Source organism: Pieris rapae, chromosome 21 (assembly GCF_905147795.1).
Source record: "Pieris rapae chromosome 21, ilPieRapa1.1, whole genome shotgun sequence".
In the NCBI taxonomy this organism is placed as follows: Eukaryota; Metazoa; Arthropoda; class Insecta; order Lepidoptera; family Pieridae; genus Pieris; species Pieris rapae.
This window is the reverse complement of record NC_059529.1, coordinates 1,466,481-1,477,062: the sequence shown is the minus strand read 5'-3', so window position 1 is coordinate 1,477,062 and position 10,582 is coordinate 1,466,481. Positions and strand designations below refer to the sequence as shown.

At 31.2% G+C, this 10,582-nt stretch overlaps 2 protein-coding genes across 2 annotated transcripts in view; both read left to right on the top strand.

Moving 5' to 3' along the window:
* Nucleotides 1-204: 204 nt before the first annotated feature.
* Nucleotides 205-4,586, top strand: LOC111001921. The gene is made up of 3 exons (XM_045632951.1): nucleotides 205-306; nucleotides 1,602-1,701; nucleotides 1,810-4,586. The coding sequence occupies exons 2-3, from the start codon at nucleotides 1,611-1,613 to the stop codon at nucleotides 3,387-3,389; spliced, it is 1,671 nt and encodes a 556-aa protein (XP_045488907.1). The 5' UTR covers nucleotides 205-306; nucleotides 1,602-1,610; the 3' UTR covers nucleotides 3,390-4,586.
* A 334-nt stretch (nucleotides 4,587-4,920) lies between these two features.
* LOC110997712 (espin) overlaps nucleotides 4,921-10,582 on the top strand; it is a 90,506-nt gene continuing 84,844 nt past the window's right edge. Inside the window, exon 1 of the mRNA XM_045632856.1 lies at nucleotides 4,921-5,420. Within this exon, the coding sequence (XP_045488812.1) occupies nucleotides 5,080-5,420 (341 nt within the window). The 5' untranslated portion in view covers nucleotides 4,921-5,079. The remainder of the gene's footprint in view (nucleotides 5,421-10,582) is intronic.

Genomic DNA, 10,582 nt, shown 5'->3' with positions numbered 1-10,582 from the left:
TGTCTGGGTATATAAATGTTTTATAGTTATTGTATTTAAATTTTGGACCAAGAATCTAACATATATTTTTATGTTATAGAATCTATTTGTTATAATCTTTGCTTTTCATTATGTAAGGTTCTTTCATAACGCTTTTCTCTATGGTCGGGACTTCCGCCGTACGTATATATATATATATATATGTATATACGTACGGCGGTTTGTACATATACTTTAAAATACGTTAGTATATTGCACTTGCAGCACTTGCTTACAGTTGAAAATTTAGTCTTTGGTATTGCACAGTTTCATTGCATTGCCTTTTGGGTAAGTTTTATTCAAGTTTTATTACGTATAGGTGTACAGCTTATAATGGAAAAATCTAACTAAAGCGAATGATAAATAAATTCTTTACGCTGGTTCCTCTGTGCATGAAATAATTTCTCAAGTGCAAAAAGACCTTGACCATCTATATTTCTGGTTTCAGTCGAAGTTGTTAACTATTAACATTGCTAAAACTTCGTACTTAATTTTTAAACCTAAAAACTTTAAAATTCCACCACATCTGCCTTTAACAATAAATAATGTACCTCTAATAGAAAAGAAAAGCGAAAAATATCTTGGATTATGTATTGACAATAACTTAACATGGGCAACGCACATAAAGCATTTAATAACTAAATTATCTTCTCTAAGAGGGTCCCTTAGACATATAGTTCGGAGTCCGTCTTCTTATTTATAATTCTTTGGCTTAATCACACCTTTACCTGATTGAAATTTGGGGAGCTGCGACTAAAACTAACATATCAAATCTTCAAATTGCTCAAAATAAAGTAATTAAATTGCTTTTTCATTACCCATACTTAACTTCCACACAAAAAATCTACACAGAAACAAAACTGATGAATATAAAACAATTATTTCAATACAATACCAGCTTATTAATCTATAAAATTTTAAATGACTACTTTAATGACTACTGAAATTTTAAATACATTACATTCACTAAAATAAATCAAATTCAAAAGCGCAGTTCACGACGCCCTCATAATTTAATTCTACCTAAGTATAGAACCAATTACGGCAAAAAAAACATTGAGCGTTGGGGGAGTACTGCGGTATAATAGACTCCCAAAAAATGTAAAAAGTGCAGGCAGCCTAGCAATATTTAAATTAAGATTGAAAGACCATCTATTGAGTGATCCCAATCTACGGAAATGAAAGTTTATCCAAGCTCTACCAAGTTTCTTTTTTTTTTTCAAATTCTAACGTTAGCTTATAAGTGTTCTCATGTAAGTGAGTAATGTCTATTATGAGAATAAAATATGTCTTTAAACCTAATTATGTTTTTTATTGGAATGCCTTTATATTCCAAATTTAATAAACTTGATTTCAACTACAATCACAAATAATGTTTTACTTCGAGAGCTATCCTAATTTTATAAAATAATGCATATTAAGCGCTATATAAATGTGTACTCATACAATTAATAATATTTTATAATTAATTCAACACTAATCATAAAATAAATTAACAGATTTAGTTTAGGTATCTACAAACTTGCAAAAAACAATTAATCTTAAAACAAAATATCAATGTATTTTGACTGTTTTTCTTTCAGTATATAAAGATGAAGATGAAATTGGTTAGAGCTTATTTAAAGAAAAAATCTGTAGGAGTAATTGAAACCAGGACAAGTGATTCTAAAATTATAATTGATGGTAATTATTTCAAAACAACATATATGAACAGTGGATGTCAATTTATCTTAGGTGGAGAATATGATAGATATGCAGCTTATTTAAGGAAACTATTAACATCATTCACAGACATTGGTGTAGAACTAATTGTTATTTTCTCTGGATCCATGAAAGCTGATGTTGATAAAAGGAAAGAAATTCATCAGAAATTAATAAATAAAACTGATTCTATACAGCCGGGACGCCAAGAAAATGAGTATTGTGAGCCTACTTTTACAAAAGATGTACAAAGAGAAGTGTTTGATGAATTAGACATTCAATATTTTGTCTGTGAGTATAATCATAGTGAAGCTCTCATAAGTTTAGCTATTGACTATAATATGCCATTATTAACCAATAATTTTGAGTATTGTCTATTTGGAGTTACATGCATTGTACCAAATTCAATTGTGTTTGATGACAACGGCATTAGATGCACTGTGTACAAACCGAACCGAAAACTATTCCCTTTCTCAATAGAAATGATGTCTATTTTGTTAGCAATATCTGATGAAGATAGTTCATACTACCAACACATCCCTGGAATACTTAAATGCCACGAGAAATTAACTTTTGTTTCTGCACAGCATTGGATCCGCAAGCAAAATAAAAAAAGTGCTATTAATACACTCACTAAATATTTAAAACCAACAGATAAGCAAGAACTACTTGAAACCATTTCCTATATGGAGAAACTATTCAAGCATAGTAGTTGCTTAGTTGACAGTTTATATTGCAATCGTCACTCCTTTCATCCAACATGGATTGATACCACTAACACAAAGTGGTTTGAAACAGCTGTGGCGACGGGTCTGATAGCTATTCCCTACATAAATTTAAAAAATAATAACAGTTTTTCCGGTTCTTGGCTAATTGTTGATAAGAATAGAGATGATGCAATGTTAGTTGCATTAGATCTAGTTTTCTATGCATTGGGGCTGTTGACCAATTCTACAGATTTGAAAATTTCTTTCATTGGTCGTAAATTTTCTTTGAGTATCAATTGGGATATAGAAAAGAAATTACCATCTCGTAGAGCATTGCTTATGTTTAGGAGCAACAGTGATTTAAACTCTGCTGAACTTTTCAGGGTTATAATTCATGAGTTAATGAATGGATTTGACTTTGTAACCTTAGACAGTATTTCAAGAGACTGCCACATGATTATAATTGCTCTTGTTTACTACAGTCGTAAGAACAAAGATTTTCAAAACGGTGTTTATAGTATACTGCTATCGTATTTCATGTTGGGACCAATTGGTAAACAAGTAGGTATGTTAAAGAAAAGCAATTTTGCGGTGACGCATAATACAGGTGATAAAACAAAGGACCGATACGTGATGGTTGCGAACGCTTTTATCGATTTGTTTTACCTAAACGAGTCAAGTTTAAAAACTATTTTTAATCGTAACATTTTGCATAATATCGCTGAATTTGAACATTGTTTGCAACATGTTAATTTCTTGAATAAATTGTGCGGTGAAGTAACGATGTGTACAATGTATCACAAAGCTGTAAATGCTACATTCGTTCATAATCTATATTATACATTAACAAAAGAGAAGAACCCGTTGGAGTATTTGAAGAGCCGCATCAATTGTGAATCAATCTATTTGGAGTATGAAAATTTGATAAGGGTTTTTGAGAAATGTCTTCATTCGGTCAAGTAGTAACACAATCCACTCTTGAGATAGAAGTTTATTTCATTTCATTATAGTTTTTTTATATATTTTTCGAATCGAAATAAAAGTATTTTTATTCATCTGTTATATGTGTTGTAATTTGGCGTGCATTTACCGCTTATATTAGGACGAAATATCATGAAATCGACACTAAATTGATATGATAACGTACAGTATACAACTAAATAAGTTTAAAAGATTATAGTTTTTATTTTACATATTAAACATGTGGATTTTATTTAAATTATCTTAATAATATGTTCCAATGTGAGGCTAGAGAAAGACAGGGTTTTTTAATTGATAATGTATTTAATGAATTTTAATAGAATATGAATTGTAAATGAATTGTTCCATATCCAGTATATGGATTTTTAAGACGCTAATAAGGAGATTGGAGCGTTTTATTCTTCGGTTTAAGGTAAAAGACCAAGTGAAAAGCAATGTTCTACGAAGCCCAGGACATTATTAACAGACGTAAAACATTTAAAATTAAAGTCAAATTGGGCTGGTCTGCGATGGCAGATGGTTCAAAAATTACGCTACTTTGAATGGCAGTGGGAAGAAAAATGCGAGGATCTCTTTTCTGGTGGGCAGAAGAGTGCGGGAAAATATTGGTATTTCTAAGGATCTAGTATTAAATATATAGTAAGTGGGTTATTGAAGGATAGGCATCGTTTTACGTAATTAGAAGCCGTCTGTGGCTTGGTATAACCAGGAATCGTTCTAGGGCTTCCGAGTTTAATCCTTATGAGTATGTGTAGGAGTCCTTACATGAATAAATTACGATGTTTAATGTTTAAAGAACTTTATTTCTCATTACAAAAAAATACATGAGAAACTTATTATTAATATGTATATACGAGCGAATACACGTCGCCATAAGCCAACTCGATTTTAGTCAACTATGTTCACTCTAACATGCATCTTTACTGCCTTTTTGAATTTGTCAAACGTACCAATATTGCAAATTTTATATGGTAATTGATTAAATAATTGCACATCATCATACCAAATAGGTAAAGTTTAAGGGTTTACCTTGGTATATTATTGATTATTACAAACTACTCTAAGTAAGTCTAATTATATAAAGTTTCATGTAGTTATTTAATTCAAAGCACTGAAAACAGAAATATTTAATTTACGTTTGGATATATTTTAAGCTAGTGTATGTGTGTTTAAATGGTCAGATAATTTTTATATAATAAATTTTAAAATTTGATTATTTTATAAATGTTTCAAGCTTAAGATAAATATATTTGTTTAAAAAAATATAATTTCATTTTCTTTAAAAAAATTTGTCCTAATCGTCATATACATAATTTCTAATAAACATTAAATAGTTTTAAATTTAGAAAACGTATTGCACTCATTACGTCAAATAGTTAGCAATCAAGTCGTAGATAAAAGAATTGGCCACGGTTTTTGAATGTAATTATCTGTGGTACATTTTCTCCGTAAACTGTTCCGTTTTTTCACCTCGAGAAAATTATTTGTAAGTCGATTACCGCGTTGGCGGGCAGTGCCACAACGTCATGCGCGCCGGCAATAGCCGCACAGATAAACAAAAATGTTATTCATTGTTAACTTTTTTAAAGAAAGTTTGTCTAATGAAAAATTTCCACACGCAATCAATTAATTTCAGTTAATTCGGACAGTTTAGTTCAGTTACGATTGCAAGATGTGTTTTTTGAACGTGCTTAGATTACATGTATCGCAGAGCCAACGCCAGAAAAGATTATACAAACAGTATATGGAGCAATTGGCCGGGGCTTATGTGGAAAAATGTACGGACCTAACGATGCCCTGGGACTACAACTGCAGGGTTGCGAGTCCAGAGTATTATCCGTGCGACGAATGGTGTGGTAGTGAATGCTCCAGAACTTATGCTGATTCGGATAGCGGCAGATATTCCTCTCCGTGCTGTTCTGAAGTGATCTTCAATGGTGGGCAGCATTACAGTGGGAAGGGACAAGGTCATGCATGCAGGAAATTCGCGATTTGCTATCCTGGAAATTTTGGGTGAGTATTGAGAATTAAGCGTGTTATCTCTGAGTTTATAGGTTCGATCTCCAGTAAACCAATGTTTTATATTTCCACATTTAACATTCGCTCGAACGATGATTAAATATTGTGAGGAAACCGAATGATCGAAAACGTCGACGGCATGTAGCAGGCACAGGGGGCTGATCATCTACATACCTATTGGGTGACAAATGATTATGAAACAGTAACAGAAATCTGAGGCCTAGACCAAAAAAATGAAATCCTTATATAACGATAATTTAAATAATTACAACTTACCTCCATGAGCTAGATGCATAATGTCTTTGCTAGTTTTGTTGAATTTTCGTTATAACTATAATAGCTTTTATGGGTATTTTTATATAAAAGATGTACATATTGTAATTATTTCCTTTGTTGTTTTAGATAAACACAAACTAGTGATCTATTAAGAATTCCATTACATGTATCATTTAAATGTATTATTTATAATAATTATTATTGGTATAGCCTAAAAATTATTCCCTGTATTTTAAATTTTATTGCAAGGATCCTTTTGTACACGCTTTGTCAACAAGTTTAATAATAAAATGATTTCAAGGATTAATTATAGATTCAGACACTTAAAGCTCACAGCTCTTTTTTTTAAATTTCGATTACTATGCAATAGATTTTGTAAACGAGTAGCACAAATTATTAATATACCATAGACAATAGACGACACGAGTACAAGTAAACAAGGCATGTTCATAATTCACGGCTTGGACGCATCGTTCACGCTCTAGTGATTGAACGGAGTTTCTTAGGTTGATATCCCCTTTCCGGTATGAAGCTATTTCCATAATAAGAACATCTAGAACTCTGGTGTAATCGACAATGGACACGCTATTGATAGAGGATGTGATCGCACAGTCAACATATTAATAGATTTGAATTTGGAACTACAGATAATATTAAAGGGTAAAATCTGATCTAGTAGGTATTAGGGAATATATAGTGATTTTTATTTCTACCCAATATAGCCCTCAGTATCAAGATAGCTAGGTTTAGGTATCAACAAAGTTTATCTCAAAAATGTATTTGATTTTCACAGTCGCGCATTTATACTTCGCGCAAATATAGTCTTTCACTTTTCACTATATCTAACGCTTATCTTTAGCTTAATTCTTAAAAGTCTTCTTCCTGTTACATTTAAAAAAATGTCCATGTAAAATGGAAACATCTGTAGCGTTGATAAGAAGCTGTAAAAATGCACTGGTTTTTTAATTATTATGTGTCTAATTTTTATGTACATTATATTTAATTAAATGTTTCTCCACATTGTCGTATTGGCATAGCCTGTAAAAATAATGTTTGTATATATACACATTATTTTTATCAAATTACATTAAATCGTACAAGCCCTAGATCTTATCAAATTGATAATTTAAAGTCCGCCCTCAGTATATCTTTTCCACTATCACGTAGAAGTGAGAAGTGTTGCTTAGATAATAAAAAACACGATTGCAAGCAATAATGATTTTTAATCTGTGACAAAACGTTGTTTTCTATTTAACCCAAATGGAAAGAATCAATTTACGATTATACAATCTGTAAACTAAACCAATTGATCTGACGAGTTCGTGACCGAGAAATCATACTTGTATGCAACATTTAACAAATAAAAATTACTTTGTAAGGTATCACCATGTCCTATATTTTATTGGCTTTTTTATCGAACAAGGGGAAAACGGGAAAACGGGCTCACCTGATGTTAAGTGATACTGCCGCCCATGGTCACTCAATGCCAGAGGGCTCCCGAGTGCGTTGCCGGCCTTTTAAGAATTGTTACGCCCTTTTCTTGAAGGACCCAAAGTCGAATTGGTTCGGAAATATTTCAGTTGGCAGCTGGTTCCACAAAGTGGTGGTGCGCGGCAAAAACTGCCATGAAAAACGTAGCACAAAACTAGCTATAACGCTTCTATTAAAATTCATTAGACCGCAAGATGACTTAGGGGAGGAATGGCAAAATATGTGAAAGATAATAAAAGAGAAAAGTTCCTTTGTCTGATGATTGTGCAGCCTTGCATTGGAGGCTTCAGTTATCACTTCGGCATCAGGAAAATAACATATTTAAAAGGGCAATTCTTTGTCCAAGTCAAATGCTTTCCAATATATGCTTTCTCCTTCAGATTTTTTTAAAGTCTTTATCAGTCAGCTAGACTTTGAGCAGATGTGTTGGGAGCTGTTAGCTCTCTCGCTGTGTACTAATTCCGATGTAATACCTATGCTCCCGTTCGATACCCAGTTGTACACCGATGCACTTTGTTTCTATATTGTAATAAAACATTCGCTGGAACTGTGAAGAAAAACATCGTGAGGGAACCAGCTTGCCTAAGATGGAAAAAATTGGCGTGTGTCAGGCACAGGGGGCTGATCACATTATTAGCTATTAGATTGACAAATGATCTAGAAACAGATACATAAATACGACACCCAAAAAAAAGGTACCACCACTGATTGATTTCTTTAAATAGCTAATAGCAAACAAAGGACGGAACCCATTTGAGGTAATCATATTTTATAAAATAATATCTCCGTTCTATATTTAAGCAGTTTCCAAATCTCATTTTGTTATTCGTTCCCCTGAAGACCGTATATGATATTTTACAATTGTGTAAAAAATATTGAATTCTTAAGTATAGTATTATCTCATTTTTACAGTTTATAGAGCAGTTGCACAATGCTATTTAAACGTTAATATGTGAATTTGACAAACTCATTACAACTCACAACTAGATAATTACTGATATAATTTTAGTGAAAATAGTAACGAACGAGTTTTGATAGCATTGGTTATGGCATTACAGAGCAATGGACTATGAAACTATATAATTTAATTCTTCGATAGACCATGACTCGCAATTTTCCATTTAAATAGTTTAGTACTTCGTGAAAGTACTGCAAAGGGATAATTTTATTGGAATTTGAAAGTGAATTGTTTATGAACTATTCAACTATTTCTCAGGGCTGTAGACATAAACTACCGGTGTATCATCAGTGCCCCTTCTGACCCTCAAGAAAAAAGGCGTACGCATACATACATATATCTATGTATTACTATTATTAGTCGTGTCCTGTGCTAGTGATTCGATGTAGAAAACTGTAAAGAAAATAAAAACTTTGTTATCTAATATATATAATTCTGGTGTTTGTAATTAAACTTCTCTGGAATATCTCGACCGTTTTTCGTGATTTTTTTTCTGAGACAAAAATTTTTGTTTTTATGTTTTTATGATACAGTATACAAACATACACATAAACCTTAATTTTCTAATTATAGTAGATAGTTGTTTTTATTAAACTAAAAAATTTCGTAGACATAATATACATGGCAAAACAATGTTTGCCGGGTCAGCTAGTACACAATAATAAGGATATATGTATAGGTAAAAAGAAAGTGCATAAGCCCACTAGGATGGCCTATGGGTATTATAGAATATTTCAGAAGGAGACAGGTTGTTTATGCTTATTATTAAATGTATAAACTTTTGAGTTCTTAGTGATAATTTTGTTTTATAGACTGTGGTTAAACATTGAAGCTCCTCTGAAGGCTTTTTAGGTAGCTTATACGTAGGTTATTTCCAAGCAGTTTGATAATTTGAGGTGTAAATGGCAACCTGTTGGAGGATAGTAATGTCTATAGAGCCTTTTAATTTGTTGATTGTATTTAGTAATACAATTTAAAATTTCTGTTGCACCTATAAATATATATACCGTGATATGAACTCGCTTGGGTATTTCACTAACTAGTGTTACTAGTTCTATTTTAATACGACGATATTTCCTTTTCTATTTCTTTAGCTTTTTTGGTACTGTAATATCTATTTGTAGGTAAAAATATTTGTTTGTGATAGTGACTAAACTTATGATCATAATATAAATAAAATAAAAAATATTAATTAAGGTATTACAAACCAGGAATATCGTCGTTACAATACTTATAATTTTAGATTTTAAGCTGTGTTAGCCAAAAACTATTTATGGTATTGAATACCTACTCGGCACTTTTTTATAGAACAAAATTTATAGCGATACCATCGTCAATGGATACTCAATACCAGAAGGCTCGCAAATGCGGTGCTGATTTTGCTAATAATCTCACGAAATAACAAAATCATCTTCACGTAATACGATAGTAGCGCAGTTGAGGAGAACTTTTCAAAACGTCAGCTTACTTATATATACAAAAAAGGTTTTAATGCATATTTCATTCGGACTTCAAAATAAGAATTCTTTGCCACACTGCTGCCAGTGTTTAGAAAAAAACATAAATAGGGACAGTTATAATTTTTATTTAATTGAATATTAGTGAATTATTTATTTTAGTGAATTAGATGAAATGTTATACCAAGCAACTTAAAGCCTGAAAATATTTTATGAATAATAATTAATTTTAGTTAATCGATTTTTGCACCAATTACGCTACTTGATAATAGATGTCGCTACGGTGTTAAGCACAGTTAAAATGGGCAAACGCAGACCGCGTAAAAGAAAGTGATTAGAAAGGCGATTAAAATTAATGTCTCTATTTATTATCTTAAAAAATGTATAGAATTCGTTACTTTTGCTTTGATTGTTAAAATTATTTGTATATTGTGGACATAGGGGCATGTCCACAACCTAAAATGAGGTCGATATTCGGGTTGGGTTTCTTATTTTTAAAGAAATTAAAAAACATAGGTATTTTTTTGGGATGAAAAAGTTACAAACAAAATACTTTTTCATTTATAATTATTATATTTTGATACTATTTTTAATTTTACAAGTTTTTACTATCCGTTTAAATATTAAATTAACAGATTTATTGCGCCTGCAAAAAATTATTAGTAAAATGACAATATAGAGCAATATTGCTCTGTAGAGATAAAAGTAAACTAAAAAACTTTTTAGTTTACATGTCAGAAGTGTAGTAGTCGGTAGTAGTATTTTATTATTAATAATTAATTTTAATGTATTTGTATATCTATATTCACACTGTTTACACATTTGTATACGTGCTAACAATAAAATAAATAAATAAAAAATCTGCGTTTACTGTCCAAGACGTTATGCGACAAAATCTAATCTAAAGTTCTAATATGTAACTAATAAATGAATACATCAACCAAAAGCATGTATTTTTTCCTTTCTCACTCTCT